The sequence below is a fragment of the Mobula birostris genome, chromosome 32 (assembly GCF_030028105.1).
Source record: "Mobula birostris isolate sMobBir1 chromosome 32, sMobBir1.hap1, whole genome shotgun sequence".
In the NCBI taxonomy this organism is placed as follows: Eukaryota; Metazoa; Chordata; class Chondrichthyes; order Myliobatiformes; family Myliobatidae; genus Mobula; species Mobula birostris.
In genome coordinates, this window is record NC_092401.1 from 10,248,984 (window position 1) to 10,268,063 (window position 19,080).

General features: G+C 44.7%; 1 protein-coding gene across 2 annotated transcripts in view; it reads right to left on the reverse strand.

Moving 5' to 3' along the window:
* Positions 1 to 19,080, reverse strand: part of odad3 (outer dynein arm docking complex subunit 3) — a 70,418-nt gene that overhangs the window by 39,708 nt on the left and 11,630 nt on the right. For both annotated transcript variants that reach the window (XM_072248326.1, XM_072248325.1), the window contains exon 6: positions 16,791 to 16,916. In XM_072248326.1, the coding sequence (XP_072104427.1) occupies positions 16,791 to 16,916 (126 nt within the window). The remainder of the gene's footprint in view (positions 1 to 16,790; positions 16,917 to 19,080) is intronic.

Genomic DNA, 19,080 nt, shown 5'->3' on the forward strand with positions numbered 1-19,080 from the left:
CTGGCAGCTCATTCCATACTCCCACCACTCTCTGTGTGAAGAAGCCCTCCCTAATGTTCCCTTTAAACTTTTCCCCCCTCACCCTTAACTCATGTCCTCTGGTTTTTTTCTCCCCTTGCCTCAGTGGAAAAAGCCTGCTTGCATTCACTCTATCTATACCCATCATAATTTTATATACCTCTATCAAATCTCCCCTCATTCTTCTATGCTCCAGGGAATAAAGTCCTAACCTATTCAACCTTTCTCTGTAACTGAGTTTCTCAAGTCCTGGCAACATCCTTGTAAACCTGCTCTGCACTCTTTCAACCTTATTTATATCCTTCCTGTGATTGGTGACCAAAACTGAACACAATACTCCAGATTCGGCCTCACCAATGCCTTATACAACCTCATCATAACATTCCAGCTCTTATACTCAATACTTTGATTAATAAATGCCAATGTACCAAAAGCTCTCTTTACGACCCTATCTACCTGTGACGCCACTTTTAGGGAATTTTGTATCTGTATTCCCAGATCCCCCTGTTCTACTGCACTCCTCAGTGCCTTACCATTAACCCTGTATGTTCTACCTTGGTTTGTCCTTCCAACGTGCAATACCTCACATTTGTCTGTATTAAACTCCATCTGTCATTTTTCAGCCCATTTTTCCAGCTGGTCCAAGTCCCTCTGCAGGCTCTGAAAACCTTCCTCACTGTCTTCAATCTTTGTATCATCAGCAAACTTGCTGATCCAATTTACCACATTATCATCCAGATCATTGATATAGATGACAAATAATAATGGACCCAGCACTGATCCCTGTGGCACACCACTAGTCACAGGCCTCCACTCAGAGAAGCAATTCTCTACCACCACTCTCTGGCTTCTTCCATCGAGCCAATATCTAATCCAATTTACCACCTCTCCATGTATACCTAGCGACTGAATTTTCCTAACTAATCTCCCATGCGGGACCTTGTCAAAGGCCTTACTGAAGTCTATGTAGACAATATCCACTGCCTTCCCTTCATCCACTTTCCTGGTAACCTCCTCGAAAAACTCCAATAGATTGATCAAACATGACCTACCACACACAAAGCCATGTTGACTCTCCCTAATAAGTCCCTGTCTATTCAAATGCTTGTAGATTCTGTCTCTTAGTACTCCCTCCAATAACTTACCTACTACCGAAGTTAAACTTACCGGCCTATAATTTCCCGGATCACTTTTCGATCCTTTTTTAAACAACGGAACAACATGAGCCACTTTCCAATCCTCCGGCACCTCACCCGTAGACAGCAACATTTTAAATATTTCTGCCAGGGCCCCTGCAATTTCAACACTAGTCTCCTTCAAAGTCCGAGGGAACACCCTTTCAGGTCCCAGGGATTTATCCACTTTAATTTTCCTCAAGACAGCAAGCACCTCCTCCTTTTCAATCTGTACAGTTTCCATGATCTCACTACTTGATTCCCTTAATTCCATAGACTTCATGCCAGTTTCCTTAGTAAATACAGATGCAAGAACCCTATTTAAGATCTCCCCCATTTCCTTTGGTTCTGCACATAGCTGACCACTCTGATCTTCAAGAGGACCAATTTTATCCCTTACAATCTTTTTGCTCTTAATATACCTGTAAAAGCTCTTTGGATTATCCTTCACTTTGACTGCCAAGGCAACCTCATGTCTTCTTTTAGACCTCCTGATTACTTTCTTAAGTATTTTCTTGCACTTCTTAAACTCCTCAAGCACCTGATTTACCCCCTGTTTCCTATACATTTCATACAACTCCCTCTTCTTCTTTATCAGAGTTGCAATATCCCTTGAGAACCAAGGTTCCTTATTCCTATTTACTTTGCCTTTAATCCTGACAGGAACATACAAACTCTGCATTCTCAAAATTTCTCCTTTGAAGGCTTCCCACCTACCAATCACATCTTTGCCAGAGAACAACCTGTCCCAATCCACGATTTTTAGACCCTTTCTCATTTCTTCAAATTTGGCCTTCATCCAGTTCAGAACCTCAACCCTAGGACCAGATCTATCCTTGTCCATGATCAAGTTGAAACTAATGGTGTTATGATCACTGGAACCAAAGTGCTCCCCTACACAGACTTCCGTCACTTGTCCTAACTCGTTTCCTAACAGGAAATCCAATATTGCATCCCCTCTAGTTGGTCCCTCTATATATTCATTTAGAAAACCTTCCTGAACACATTTTACAAACTCTAAACCATCTAGACCCCTAACAGTATGGGAGTCCCAATCAATATATGGAAAATTAAAATCCCCTAACACCACAACTTTATGTTTCCTGCAGTTGTCTGCTATCTCTCTGCAGATTTGCTCTTCCAATTCTCGTTGACTATTGGGTGGTCTGTAATACAATCCTACTAATGTGGCCATAGCTTTCCTGTTTCTCAGCTCCACCCATAAGGACTCAGTAGACAAGCCCTCTAATCTGTCCTGCCTGAGCACTGCTGTAATATCTTCCCTAACAAGCAATGCTACTCCCCCACCTTTCATTCCTCTGCCTTGATCACATCTGAAACATCGGAACCCCGGAATATTAAGCTGCCAGTCCTGCCCCTCCTGTAGCCAAGTTTCACTAATTGCTATAACGTCATAATTCCACGTGTCAATCCACGCCCTCAACTCATCCACCTTCCCCGCAATACTCCTAGCATTGAAATATATACACCTCAGAAGACTTTTACCACCACTCACAACCTTTCTATTAGTGGATTTGCTTGAACTTTTAACATCATTTATTTTCACCCCAGCCACACTGTCAGCTCTGGCACTCTGGTTCCCATCCCCCTGCAAATCTAGTTTAAAGCCTCCCCAGTAGCACTAACAAAACTCCCTGAAAGGATATTGGTCCCCCTGTAGTTCAAGTGTAACCCGTCTCTCTTGTACAGGTCCCACCTGCCCCAGAAGAGGTCCCAATGATCCTGCCCCTACACCAGTTCCTCAGCCACTTGTTCATCCTCCAGAGCATCCTATTCCTACCCTCACTGGCATGTAGCACAGGTAGCAATCCTGAGATTACCACCCTTGAGGTCCTGCTTTTCAGCTTCCTACCAAGCTCTCTATACTCACTCTCCAGGATCTCCTCACGACATCTGGCTGGTCACCCTCCCACTTCAGAATGTCATGCAAGCGATCAGAGACATCCTTGACCCTGGCACCTGGGAGGCAACAAACCATCCTGGATTCTCTGTCACGACCACAGAACCTCCTATCTGCACCTCTAACTATCGAGTCCCCTTCCACTACCGCTCTCCTCTTTTTCCACCCTCCCTTCTGCACTGCAGAGCCAGACCCAGTGCCAGAGATCCGGCTACTGCAGCTTGTCCCAGGTAAGTCATCCCCCCCAACAGTATCCAATGCGGTATACTTGTTGTTGAGGGGAATGGCCACAGGGGAACCCTGCTCTGCCTGCCCTTTCCTCTTCCCTCGCCTGACAGTGACCCAATTTCCTGTCCTCTGCTCCTTTGGTGTAACTACCTCCCTGTAGCTACTATCTATAATCTCCTCATTCTCCCGAATGATCCGCAGGTCATCCAGCTCCTGCTCCAGTTCCCTAACGCGGTTTGTCAGGAGCTGCAGCTGGATGTGCTTCTTGCAGGTGTCGTTGTCAGGGACACCGGAGGGCTCCCTGACTTCCCACATCCTGCAAGAGGAGCATTCCAACGTCCTGCCTGGCATTCTCTCTGCACTAAAGAATCTGTACAAAAAACTTACCGGAACCTACCCTGGCCTCTGCCTGTTCTCACCGAAGCCTGTTGAGCCAAAGCCATTCCACTCTGACTCAGTCCACTCCGACAATGGCTGCTACAACGATGGCCGCTGTATATGGTGTTCTGCTTTTTAAACCTTGGCACGCTACGTCACGCGCCTGCACAGTGCAGACCCTTCTCCCCGTGCAGTGTTTAAAAAAAAAAACGACTTTTTCTACCCGATTTCTTCACTCCCTTCTTCTCAGCTGCTTGCCAAACACAAATCGAGTCTCTTTACCACGGCAGAGATGACCCAAAGGGAAACCTGAAAAGACCCCACACTGTCTCAGGTTCATATGGGCACCCAGAATGGCTGGAACGTGCAGCAGAAATCCTTTTCCCCCCATTTTTATCAGTGCCGGGACAAACTTGCCCTTGGCGTAGATTGCCTAGGGGATTGAGAGTTTTCGTACCATCCAAGCTGAGAGCTGAAGTGTTGGAAGAGCTACAGTACACGCCGGTCTTCTAGGCACAGTCAAAATGAAGGTGGTGGCTCGGCGCTTTGTCTGGCGTCCTAGGATAGGTCAGCAGGTCAAGCAACTAGCGGCACGCTGACACATCCAGAAGATGCCAAGAGCAGCGCCTCTCCATCCCTGGGACGGCTGGTATTGCCCTGGCGGAGGATTCACGTGGATTTTTGTCGGACCGCTCATAGGCACAATTTTCTTGGTAGTGGTGGATGCAGCGACAGAGTGGCCAGAGGTCTTCCCAACAGCCTCCACTACAACGTTGCATCCTGTTGATGTACGGAGCAGCCTGCTTGCAAGGACCAGTGTTCCAGAACACTTCGTCAGGGACAATGAACCATTATTTCTGGTGGGACAGTTTCAGATATTCCTAAAGATGAATGGAATAAATAAGACATATTACACCTGCACCGGATCACCTATTTACAAATGGCTTGGTGGAAAGGTTTGTCCGGAGTCTAAAGAACACACTGTCAGCAATGTCAGCAGAACACACTACACTGACACTGAATCAGAAGCTCGGCAATTTCCTCCTTGCATGTCGTAATGCAGCGCACTCTGCAACCAACAACTCACCAGCCATGCTGTTCCTGGGTTGTCCCTCGTGCTCACACTTGATCCTCCTCAAACCCGATCTCAGAAGGACTATGCAGGAGGAACAGCTGAGACAAGCTGAAGGGCCCTCAAACAAGGAGGTTCACTGTTTCACTCCTGGACAAGCAGTCCTGGTGAGGAACTGGGTGTTTGGAAAGATTAAAGACTGAACCGGACCACTCTCCTACACAGTGGAGATAGTGCCTGATATCATCTGGAGATGACACATCAATCAGTCGAAGAGAGCAGAGCCAATTTTTAAGAGATGAAAGCTGGCTACCACTATCAAAACCATTTCCTGCAGTCTCAGAGTCATTTCCTACAACCACCACAGATGAGGCCCCAGAACTTGAGATTATCTTACAGGCACAACTCTCACCTGCCAAGAAGAGTGATCCCCCCATCAGGAAAGATATTATCCCACAAGAGCAAGAAATCCTTCATAATGATTAAATCTTCAGGCCTGAATGAAACAATGTAAAATTTACTATGCTGTGGATAAAAACATAAGACATATGAACAGAATGAGGCCATTCAGCCCATTGAGTCTACTCCAGCATGGCTGATCCTAGATCCCACTCAACCCCATCCACCTGCCTTCTCGCCATATCCTTTGATGCCCTGAGCAATCAGGAAACTATCAACTTCTGCCTTAAATATACCCCAGGACTTGGCCTCCACAGCTATCTGTAGCAGAACATTCCACAGATTCACTATTCTCTGGCTAAAAAACAAAATCCTGCTTACCTTTGTTCTAAAGGGTCGCCCCTCAATTTTGAGGCTGTGCCCTCTAGTTCTGGACACCCCCACCATAGGAAACATCCTCTCCACACCCACCCTGTCTAGTCCTTTCAACATTCAGTAGGTTTCAATGGGATTCCCCTGCATTCTGCTAAATTTCAATGAGTACAGGAACAAAGCTGGACTCTCTCCAAAGACAACACGTCCTTTCTGAGATTTGCGGCCCAAAGCTATTGGCAATACTCCAAGTGTGGCCTAGGTAGTACCTTATAAAGCCTCAGCATTATCTCCTTGGTTTTATATTCTATTCCCCTTGAAATAAATGCCTTCACTGCATTTGCCTCCTTTACCACAGACTCAATCTGTGAATTAACCTTCTGGGAGTCTTGCACAAGGACTCCTAAGTCCCTTTGTACATCTGATGTTTGAATTTTCTCCCCATTTAGAAAATAGTCTGCACTTTTGTTCCTTTTACCAAAATGCATCATCATACATTTCCCAACACTCTATTCCACCTGCCACTTTTTTGCCCATTCTTCCAATTTGTCCAAATCCTTCTCCAATCGCATTGCTTCCACAGCACTACCTACCCCTCCACCTATCTTCGTATCTTCTGTAAACATTGCCACAAAGCCATCAATTCCACCATCTAAATCACTGACAAACAACGTGAAAAGTAGCATTCCCAATACTGACCCTAGAGGAAGCCCATTAGCCACTGGCAGCCAAACAGAAAAGGCCCCTTTATTCCCACTCACTGCCTCCTGCCTGTCAGCCATTCCTCTGTCCATGCTAGTATCTTTCCTTCATATAGAAGATGGCAGTAGAGTAGCTGTATTATATAGTATACTGTATACCAATGCATTCTGTATTGAATTGGAGTTTATAGTTAAGCAGGGAAGAGTGTTGTGTATTCAATATTTCAGTTATATTTGAGTAATCTTGCATTTATATGTATATATATGTAGCCCCCCCCCCCCCGGCCACCCTCAGGGTCGCTCGGCTCGCTGTCGTCTAGGGGAACAGCCTCGGCCCCGACAAACTGGGTAATAGTTTGTTTGGATGCTGTGTGAGGTACCCCACCCCACCCAAATAACAGACAATACACCAGATGCAAATTAAATGATTTACAGTTTATAGATATTACTGGAACTATATCATTAAGAGAGAATAAAATATAAAAGGAAAATAAAAGGCGCCACACTTATCAAAGTTCAATCTCTTCGTGCACAAACAGTTGGAGCTCAAGGACCTTCTTCTTCACCCTGCGACCCCCTCGGACCACCTCGACCGGCCGCCTGGGACCAACAAGGGTGATCGACCAGACGCTCCACACGAGTCCGTCTCCATCTCCTCGCCGAACGCCCTCCTCGGGGTCCGACCCCGTTAGCGGACATCACAGCACCTCGTCCATCCTCTGTCTCGCTCTCCCGCCTTCTGCCCCAAAACCCCGCGCATACAGTATCTTCAAATACACCAAAACCATAACAACTATCCCAATTAGTTAATAGCACCCACTTATCACCCTCTAAACCAAAACAAGCTGCTAGCGCAAACTTTCTCAGTGTTTAACACAACAAAGCCGCATTCCCCACAAAATACACGTGGACTAAGATGTTAACTGTCCTGTGCTATCACCAGTGGGATCATCAGTTGATCTGCCACCTGTCTTCAGGAGTTTCGGCCCGCTTATGATCAAGACTCCCTCGAGGCGGTGGGCCAGCAGTGCTAAAGCACCACCTCCCACTGGTGAGCTTAAAAACTTGGCATCTGCCTCTAGCAGTCACTTCCATCCAACAGATAGTCTGCCCTTCAGGTGTCTATGCAACTACTGAAGGGTTTGCAAGGTATGTATACACTGTCAGACTATCTGCCCCTCTGGACGTACTTGGTCCACACCCATGCTGATCCTTTCTCTGCTGCCTCAGCTACAGCCCTGCTGGTTGACTTGATCTCTCTTCTAGTGAAGCCAAGGTCACGCAGCCACTTCTGGAAAGTGAACGCAATAAACCCACGGCAGCCTACTTCGAATGGATAGCATGAGACCTTCCACCCTCTGTCTCTGCACTCTGATCTTAATTCTGCGTACTTGGTTAACTTGCGCTCATGTTGACTTCCCAGGGGACTGTGAGTTCACCAATAACCACTTCTCTACTGGTGTCAGACCATATGATTATATCCGGATGCAATGTTTTATATATATATAAATACAAGATGACTCAAGAATACTTAAAGGAACAATATATAATTACGTATTCTTGTTTGTTTAAATAAGTAATTATAAGTTATATGTAAAGAAATACATGAATTGCATATGATGTTTTGTTAACACATGCACCTTGCTTAAAGTAAACTCAAAGTTAGACTTGCATTTCGGACTCGCGTGCCTTCCTTTGAATTAGTTTAATTACAAAACAAAACAAAGGCAATCCAGGTCCAAGTCTCTATTGATCTCTGGTGAGAATTGCAACTGAGTGCGTCGGAAGAAACTGAAACTGGTGATGTGTAGGAAGCAGTGCTCTGTAAGCATAGTTCCATTCAGAACAACACAATCCTAATAACGTGAGGAATGACATCAGTAGGTCTGTGTTTGACGCGGAAGATGCGCTATCACTGCACTTGTGATTCTGACAGGATATACGGTACTCAATTCAATTTTCGTCATAACGAAAAATGACCCGGAAAATAGCATCAAATTTTACTCTAAGATAATCAACAATCAGTGTAATGCACAATACTTGTAGACGTTTGCTTCTTTACTCTGGCATACATGGAAGCCCTTCTGTAACTTTGGCTTTCGTTTATTATTACTTCAAGTTTTCTATAGGAAATGTGTAGAAGTAGGAGGCACAGAAGGCCACAGCCCTTGTCATTCAATATATAGCTATCCGTACTCCTTGGCCAAATTCACATTTTTCTAAATTCTTTTTCCTTCTGATATTATTCAATTACCAGAACAATGCAGAAGCAGGAAGTTGCGCGTTCCGTACAGATGCTATCGATACTGAAACTTATTGGCAAGCTGTTGAATGCTTTGAGTGGTTGCTGGTGCAAATGAATGATGTTCCTGTGAAAGCAAGGACTTCAAAAGTCTGCATCTGAGAACAATATGCTACAGCAAGATATCATTGGCCACACTGAACCTTTGCTGGTGGCATACTGAAGCTCTACAATGAATCACACTCCACTGCTTCCCACACAATACACAACCACATAAGTGTTTTCTTAAGAAGTATTTCCAATCCCCTTTTGAAATTAGTTGAAGAACTTGCTTCCACTACCCTTCCAGGTCACAACAACAAGCAAAGTGGTTCTTTTATGACCCCACTGCAATTGAGAGAGATTTCCATTATTTACCCCATCAAAACTTACAGTGACTATGGACAGCAAACAAAGCACTTCTCCAAAATGGATAACTCTATCAGACTAACATCTCTAATCTCCCATTCTACAGCTAAACAAAACAACGTTCCTCTGCACCAACATGCACAACACAGTACATATAACTCATGCACATCAGAATCAGAATCATCTTTAATATCACCGGCATATGTCATGAAGTGTATTGTCTTTGTGGCAGCAGTACAATGAAATAAAGAAGTAGTGAGGTAGTGTCCCTGGGTTCATTGTCCATTCAGAAATTGGATGGTAGAGAGAAAGAAGCTGCACCTGAATCATTGAGTGTGTGCCTTCAGGCTTCTGTACCTCGTCCCTGATGGTAGCAATGAGAAGAGAGCATGTCCTGGGTGATGGGGGTCCTTAATGATGGAACCCACCTTTTTGAGGCATCGCTCCTGGAAGATGTCCAGGAAACTATGGAGGCTAGTGCTCATGATGTTGCTGACTGAGTTTACAACTCTCTGCATCTTATTTCGATTCTGTTCAGTAGCTTCCCCCCCACCATACCAGACAGTGATGCAGCCAGTTAGAACGCTCTCCGCAGTACATCTGTAGAAATTTGCGAGTGTTTTAGGTGATAGATCAAATTTCCTCAAACTACTAATGAAATATGGCTGCTGTCGTGCCTTCTTTGTACCTGTATCAATGTGATGGGTCCAGGTTAGATCCTCAGAGATCTTGACACCCAGGAACTTGAAATTGCTCACTCTCTCCACTTCTGATCCCTCTATGAGGATTGGTGTGCATTCCCTCGACTTACCCTTTCTAAAGTCCACAATCAGTTCTTTGGTCTTACTGACGTTGAGTACAAGGTTACTGCTGCAACACCACTCAACTAGCTGGTATACCTTGCTCCTGTACGCCTTCTCGTCACCATCTGAGATTCTGCCTACAATGGTTCGATCATCAGCAAATTTATAGATGGCGTTTGAGCTGTGCCTAGCTACACAGTCACCAGTGTAGAGAGAGTAGAGCAGTGGGCTAAGCACACACTCCTGTGGTGTGCCAGTGTTGATGGTCAGTGAGGTGGAGATGTTACTTCCAGTTAGGAAGTTGAAGTCAGTTGCAGAGGGAGGTACAGAGGCCCACGTTCTGGAACATAGAACATAGAAATCTACAGCACATTGAAGGCCCTCTGACCCACAATGTTATGCTGCCCATGTAACCTACTCTAGAAACTGCTTAGAATTTCCCTAGCGCATAGCCCTCTATTTTTCTAAGTTCCATGTACCTATCTAAGAGGCTCTTAAAAGACTCTATTGTATCCGCTTCCAACACTGCCACCGGCAGTGCATTCCACGCATCCACCACTCTCTGTGTGAAAAACTTACCTCCGACATCCGGTCGGTTCCTATTTTCAAGCACCTTAAAACTATGCCCCCTTGTGTCAGCCGTTTCGGCCCTGAGAAAAAGTCTCTGGCTATCCACACGATCAATGCCCCTCATCATCTTATACACTTCTATCAGGTCACCTCTCATCTTCCATCACTCCAAGGAGAAAGGGCCAAGTTCATTCAAACTATTCTCATAAGGTACGCTCCCCAATCCAGGCAACACCTTTGTAAATCTCCTCTGCACTCTCTCTATAGTATCCACATCCTTCCTGTAGTGAGGTGAGCAGAACTGAACACAGTACTCCAAGTGGGGTCTGACCAAGGTCTTATATAGCTGCAACATTACCTCACGGCTCTTGAGCTCAATCCCATGAATGCCAACACACCACACGCCTTCTTAACAACACTGTCAACCTGCACAGCAGCTATCGACACAGACCCCAAGATCTCTCAGATCCTCCACACTGTCAAGAGACTTACCATTTATATTATATTCTGTCTTCAAACCTGACCTACCAAAATTTGACTTCACACTTATCTGGGTTGAAGTCCATCTACCACTTCTCAGCCCAGTTCTGCATCCTATCGATGTCCCGCTGTAACCTCTGACAATCCTCCAGACTATCCACAACACCCCCAACCTTTGTGTCATCAGCGAACTTACTAACCCACCCTTCTACTTCCTCATCCATGTCATTTATAAAAATCACAAAGAGGAGGGATCCCAGATCAGACCCCTGCAGAACACCACTGGTCACTGACCTCCATGCAGAATACGAACCATCTACAAGCACTTTTCGCTTTCTGTGGGCGAGCCAATTCTGGATCCATAAAGCAAGGTCTGCTTGGATCCCATGCCTCCTTACTTTGTGAATGTGCCTCACGTGGGGAACCTTATCTCACCTTATCAAATGCCTTACTGAAACCCATACACACTACATCAAATAAATTAACAAATAATAAGGTGCACTAACGATGCAAGTTAAAAACTAAACAGTGTGACGTTACTGGCACTTCACATGTGATGAGGTCTGGGTGGTGCCAGGGAGTTCAGTAGTCTCAAGGCCTGGGGGAAGAAACTGTTTCCCATCCTAACAGTCCTTGTCCTAATACTATGGTACCTCCTACCTGATGGTGGGGGTGGGGGGGGTGTCAAAGAGATTGTTGGTCAGATGGGAGGGATCAGTGACAATGCTAAGCGCCCTGTGTACTCAGCGCTCCTGATAAATATCAGGAGGAAGGTGGACGAGAGACCCCAATGGTCCTCTCCGCAGTCTTGCAATCCTTTGCAGGGACTTGCAGTCAGATACCTTGCAATTCCGGATGATGATACAGCTCGTCAGGACACTGTCAATGGTGCCTCTGTTAAAACTGGTTAGAATGGGGTGGGAAGCCTCACTCACCTCAATCTCCTTGGGAAGCAGAGAGGCTGCTGACCAAACAGGTCCAAATGAGGCTAGCCATATGTACACTCTCAGAAACTTGGAGCTTCTAATTCTCTCTACAGAGGAGCTGTACGTCTGCAGTAAGGAGTGCTCAGCCTGCATCTTCCCGAATTTTCTCATTCTTCTGACCAAAGTTTCACCATCTCCATGTTAAAGTTCACTTGCCATGTGTAAACTAACAGTTGTCTTTCAGTCCATAATTCCTCCATTTTTGTTCTAACTTTATCAGCGAACTTTGAAATTATGTTCTCTCTGTTCAATCAGGACTTAAATTATATCAAAAAGACCAGCAGTCCTAATACCAACTCCAGGAAGACATTACATACTTGACTCATTCTAAAAATAAAATTAGCTCTGATGTTTAGCCAATTTTGAAAGTTTCCCTTTATAGCCTCCTAACAGAGTTCTGGATCATTAATACCAAGACACGAGTTTGATGATGTCAGGAGAATTTAAATTGATACAATTAATCTTGAATAAGATCAAAGCTGATAAAAGCTAACTATGAAATTACTGGATTACTGTAAAAACTCACCTATTTCCTTAATGCTCCTAAGGAAAGTTTTCTTTTTTCCCCTATGGGAAGAAAGTCTACCATCCTTACTGATCTCACCTATAAGTGGCTCTAAACCCACAAGTGTGGTTGATTCTTCACTACATCCACAGAGATGATGACCCTTTCAGTCCCAATTGCAAGCCCATCTTAGGTTCAAAGTTCAAAGGACATTCGTTATCAAAGTATGCATAAATTATACAACCCAGATTCGTCTGCTACAGGTAGCCACAAAACAAGAAACCCAGATGAACCCAATTTAAAAAAAGACTGACACCCAATGCTCAGAGAGAGAGAGAAAAAAAACAGATCATGCAAACAGTAAAGCAAGGCATTGAGCCAAAACACCCGAAGCTTCATCACACAGCGAGGCAAATCACTACACCCAGAGCAGGCTGAGCAGGGCACAGCCTTAGCGCTGAAGAGAGTGCAGCAAAACGTCGTAGAGCAGAACCGGCCCCGACCCTTGCCTCCCGGTCCCCATCACCCTGCCTTCTCAGTCCATCTGGCCCAGCGTACAAATTGTCCAAGCACCGAGGTGTCCCCCGCCCTCAGACCCGAACCCCGCCGGAGTGATACGCTCTGGGCGTCATGTCCTGGGCCCTGCATTCCGGCCTTTGAGTTCATTGATTACTCCCTGTTTGCCCCTGCTATTTTACACCTCCTGTCTTTCCCAGTCTTCCATGTGCCTTAGAGTCATACAGCACAGAAACAGACCGTTCAGCCTAAATCATCCATGCTACCCGAAACTCCTTATTGAGCTAGTCCCATTTACCTGGATTTGGCCCATATCCCTCAAAGTCTTTCCTATCCATTGATCTGCCCAAGGTGTCTTTGAAGCATTCTAATTGTATCTTCCTATTTCTACCATTTACACATCTTCTGTGTGAAAACCCTGACCAAAGTCTCCTTTAAATCTTTCCCTCCCACACTCTGGTTTTTCAGTCCCATACCCTGGGTTTAAAGATTGGGACCATCCGCTTTTCTACGTCCCTCAGGACTTTATTAACCTCATTAAAGTCAGCGTTTAGCCTCTTTCACTCAAGGAAAACAGTCTCAGTCTTCATCAATCTCTCCTCATAACACAAGACCTCTAAAACTAGCAAGATCCTGGTGAGTCTTTTCTGTACCCTCTCTAACTTAATCACATCCTTCCTATAGTATAGTGACCAGAACTATACAGGGATTTCCAGATGGGGTCTCACCAATGTCCTATTGAACTGGAACATAGTGTTCCGAATTCAAACTCAATGCCATTTTCATGCTATATGCCTTCTTCACTGCTTTGTCTACCACTGTGTCACCATTTGCAGGTAACTCTGTAGTTGTATCACTAAGCTTTTCTGTTCTACATCACTCCTCAGGATCCAGTCGTGTATAGAGCTAGTACTGCTTTGGATTAAGTGCCCAAAGTACATCATTTCACACCTACCCACGTTGAATTCCATCTCCCATTCCTTCGCCCAATTCCCAAATTAATCTAGATCCTGTTGAAACTTAAGATAATTTTCTTCACTGCTCCTCAGCACCATTTTGGGAATCTGCAAACTTACGCATCATGCCACCTGCATTCTCATCAAAATTGTTCATATAGGTGACAAACAGGGGACCCAGCACTGATCTCTGTAGCACACCACTAGTCACAGACGTTTAAACTGAAAAACAACTCTCTAGCTATTGTCCGCTGACTCGTCCCACCAAGCCAATATTGTATCCATCTGGTCAGCTCACTCTGGATCTCAAGGAATTGCTTTAGCCAGAGACCGGTGAATCTGTGAAATTCATTGCCACAGGTGGCTGTGAAGGCCAAGTCATTGGGCATATTTAATGCAGAGGTTGACAGATTCTTGATTAGTCAGGGCATGAGGGGTGACAAGGAGAAGGCAGGAGATTGGGGCTGAGAGGGAAAATGGATCAGCCATGATGAAATGGCAGAATAGACTCGATGGGCCAAATGACCTAATTCTGCTCCTGTATCTTATGGTCTTAAGATGATCTCACCTTCCAGACCAATCTACCACACAAGACTTTATGGACAGTATCTACTGCCCCACTCTAATCAATCCTCCTGGTCATCTCCTCAAAACAATTCTGCCAAATTCATGAAATGTGATTTACTATACAAAAAGCCATGCTGACTATCCATCCATAAACAATTCCTGACTTTCCAAGTGAACCTCCTCCATGAACACCCATCATGGAGGTCGGGGTCACTGGCTTGTCCTTGCAGCCCTTCTAAAATAAAGGCCTAACATGAGCCACCATCTAGTATTCCAGTATCCCACCTGTGGCTAAAGGAGATACAAAAATCTCTGCCAAGGCCCCAGCAGCTTCTTCCCTCGTTTCCCACAATATTTTAGGTGCACTTGGTCAGGCCCCAGGAATTTACTCTCCTTTATGTCCCTCAAGAGTGCCAAAGCCTCCTCTTCTGTAAGAGGAGTTCTTGTTTCTCCACTGTGTCATGTAGGTTGAAATCTTAACCCTCAGTAGTCATTAACCGAATCATGAACGCATTGATCCCTGTTCTGTGTTGGTCGTCCATAAAGAACTAGGCTCATTACCCTTAAATCAAAAATCCCTCCTTTGGTGCCAATTTCCCGGTTGTATCCACTTTCCTATATACTTCCTATAAAGTTGTAAACTCGGTCAGCTCCATCATGGGCACTAGCCTCTGAAGTATCCAAGTCATCTTCCAGAACCAGTGCCTCAAAAAGGCAGCGTCCATTATTAAGGACCACCAACTCCCAGGACTGCCCTCTTCTCATTGTTACCATCAGGTAGGAGGTACAGAAGCCTGAAGGCACACAGTCGATGATTCAGGAACAGCCATCCAATTTCTGAATGGCCATTGAACCCGAGAACACTACCTCACTACTTTATTAATTCTGTTTTTGCATTACTTATTTAATTTAACTATTTGATATACATATATATCCTTCCTGTAATTCACAGGAAGGATTTTTCCTCTATCATGATGTACTGCATTATACTGCTGCCTCAAAGCTAACAAATTTCACGGCATACACTATGCCGGTGAGATTAAACCTGATTCTCAGCAGCACGTACAAAGCGGAATTGAAGTTCATCGTTTTAACTTTCTGCTTATTATGGGGGATTGGACCTATAGGACTACTTTTTTCCCTCCTGCCATCGCCCATTCTAACATGGGACATAACTTCTGCCTCTTTGGGGAAAGGCCACAGTTTAGAGCCCTCCTGACAGGGGACAGTAAGGAGCTGGGCACCGTCCCAAAAATTCCCAGGGTTATCAGTCAGGAGTTGTTTGGGAAGGAAGAATTGTTACTACGTATAGAACAATTCTATGTATAACATATTGCTACTATGTCACCTGGCCCGGATCTGGGCCGTATCCGGACCTGCCTCTCCGTTTTTTTTGCACTACCTTACTTCCCATTTTCTATTTTCTATTTGTGATTTATAATTTAAATTTTTAATATTTACTATCGATTTGTACTCCAGGGAGCGGGAAGCGCAGAATCAAATATCACTGTGATGATTGTACGTTCTAGTATCAACTGTCTGGCGACAATAAAGTATAAAGTATGTTAAGATAACATAAATATTGTAAGCAAATAGAAAATGTTAGGTCCAGAGAGTAATTACAATTTTTACGAATAGAATATATTTTGGGGAAAATATTCCTAGCTATTGACTAATACCAGAATCAAATATCACTATGATGATTGTACGTTCTAGTATCAATTGTTTGGCGACAATGAAGTATAAAGTATAAGTATAAAAGTATAAGTACCTCTTGATTTTCTCATGATTTTCAACACAGTCGCACCTGAAACTAGGCCCTAGTCTTTCAACTGGTGCTTAGTCCCCTACTCGTCTCGCTTCATACTTATGATTGCGGGGCTAAGCACAATTCCAATGCCATATTTAAGTTTGCAGTTGCTTAATACTCTTCACCCATCTGGACACAGAAAACTCATTTATTTGCACACACACAATAACTGCCCTGTGGGAATACTTGGAGACTCGGTGCCAACTCTAGAGCTTACACTTTCAGATGAAGGAGCTCAGTTCGGGCATTAACCGTTAAACTGTCCGGGTCCCCAAGCTGCAGGATTGGCACACAGTGGCACAGTTAGCAGGGCTGCTGCCTCACTATTTCAGCTCCCCAGGGTTCAATCCTGACCTCGGGTGCTGCCTCTGTCGAGTTTGCACATCCTCGCCGTAACCGCCTGGTTGCTCTTGGACGTCCCGGTTTCCTCCCGCGTCCCAAAGCCGTGCACGTCAGCCGGTCAGCTGCCCACTCTAAATAGCTCCCAGGGTGATAGATCCGAGGGGAGGTGGAGAGAGTGTGCTATAAGGAAAACTAATGGAGGAAAGCAGTAGCCCTTTCAGCAGACAGAGGTACGATGGGTCAAAGTATCATAAGGAAATATGTTACTCAGTACCCAGTGCACTTAACAAGCATGGGACTCCAAGGTCTCAGTGCTGACGAATGGATTAAGCACATTGTACCTTAGCAGCATCGCGAGAGAGCTGAGCATTGTTGTTCATGGCCTGCAGCTCCTTCAGCTGCTGCCGATGCTGCAGGATCCCAGCTTCCAGCGTGTCCAGTTGCTTCTGAAAGGTCACACTCTCCTCCTGCAATGAAAAAAATGTATCTCAAAACCAATTGAACATGGATAAGCATCGAGAAAACATGTCATAATAGACACAATACACCAGAATCAATTAAGCCATCAATCATTCACCTTAATATCTCTAAACGTTTCTGGCCACAGCCAGGTCAAGTCAAGTGAAGTTTATTGTCATTTAACTATATACATATGCGCCATCAAATGAGATGATATTTCTCCAAATCAAAATGTAAAGCGCTGTAGTGCACATACCACACAATAACTTATGAAAGTAAGGATGAAATCTACAGATGGATTACACAGAAATAAACAAACTAAAGTGCATGAATTAAATAGTGTAAGGTACAGAGCAGATTAACCGGTGTCACTTCAAATGCAATGCATCAGAGAGCTCGGAAGCCTAATGGCCTGAGGGAAGGAACTATTTCCCATCCTGACCGTTCTTGTTTTTATGCCTCACAGTCTCCTGCCCAATGGTAAAAAGTTAACAAGGATGATGGACGGATGGGTGGGATCCTCGATAATACTAAGAGCCCTGCATACGCAGAACTCCTGGTAAACGTCCCCGATGGATGGTAGAACCAGGGAGCTGCATGAATTTACATTCGCTCCTTGCTAAGATTTGTTAGATTTCTTGATAGCGTCCACGAGTCCCAAGTTCAAAGTAAATTTTATTATCAAAGTGCATGTATGCCACCATAAACAAACCTGAGGTTCATTTTCCTGTCAGCATCCTCAGCAAATCTACAGAACAGTAATTATAACAATATCAGCTGGAGTGCAGAAGACAACAAATTTCAAATGCTAATATAAATAAATAGCAATAACTAACGAGAACATGAAATGACAAATAAAGAGTCCTTAAAGTGAGATCACTGGTTATGGGAACATCTCAATGGATGGGCAACTGAGTGTAGTTATTCACTTTTGTTCAAGAACCTGATGGTTGTGAGGTCGTAACTGTTCTTGAGCCTGGTGGTGCGAGTCCTGAGGCTCCTGTACCTTCTACCTGGTGGCAGCAGCAAGAAAAGAGCGTGGCCTGGATGGTGAGGATCTTTGCTTTATCTCACTATTTTCCTTTGGAACTACTTATCTATCTACTTACTGTATCACAGTAAATTTTTATGTATTACATTGTCCTGCTGCCATAAAACAACAAATTTCACTCTGTTATGCTTATTATTCTATGGATTTATTGAGTATGCCTGCAAGAAGATGAATCTCGGTTGTATCTGGTGCTGCATATTCATAGTCGTAGTCATAGTCATACTTTATTCGTTACAGTTGCACCAACCAAGAATAGGGTATAAATATAGCAATACAAAACCATAAATAATTAAATAATAATATGTAAATTATGCTAGGTGGAAATAAGTCCAGGACCAGCCTATTGGCTCAGGGTGTCTGACCCTCCAGGGAGGAGTTGTAAAGTTTGATGGCCACAGGCAGGAATGACTTCCTATGACGCTCTGTGTTGCATCTCGGTGGAATGAGTCTCTGGCTGAATGTACTCCTGTGCCCAACCAGTACATTATGTAGTGGATGGGAGACATTGTCCAAGATGGCATGCAACTTGGACAGCATCCTCTTTTCAGACACCACCGTCAGAGAGTCCAGTTCCATCCCCACAACATCACTGGCCTTATGAATGAGTTTGTTGATTCTGTTGGTGTCTGCTACCCTCAGCCTGCTGCCCCAGCACACAACAGCAAACAGGCTGATGGTCAGGGAGGCTTAGTTGGGCTGGCGGTCACACAGCACAGAAGGACTGAGTTCGAACTGTCGCTCTCTTCTGTACTGGCGAAGGATGTTTTCAAACTTCCCAGACACGTGATTGTTGGTGTGGACGGTAGCTTACATGGTCTCCTTCAGCCTTCTGTGTTTTCTTCCTTGTTGCCGTTTACCAGGCGTTAGTCTCTATGTGAGGGAGGGGTTGGGGATTTGAGGGTCTGGTTTTCTTGTTGCTGTTTTTTCCATGTGGGCAATCTGATGTTTTTTTTTGTGTGCGAGAGATGGGGTTGAGGTTTCACGTTTCTGGCGCTGCTTTTTTTGTGTGGGAGGATGTTGGTGGTTTGGGGTTTGATGTTCAAGCTGCCGTTTTCTGGGTGGGCGACCTGCTAGTTTTTGTGCGAGGGAGGGGTTGGCGGAGTTTGAGGTTTGCGAGTTTT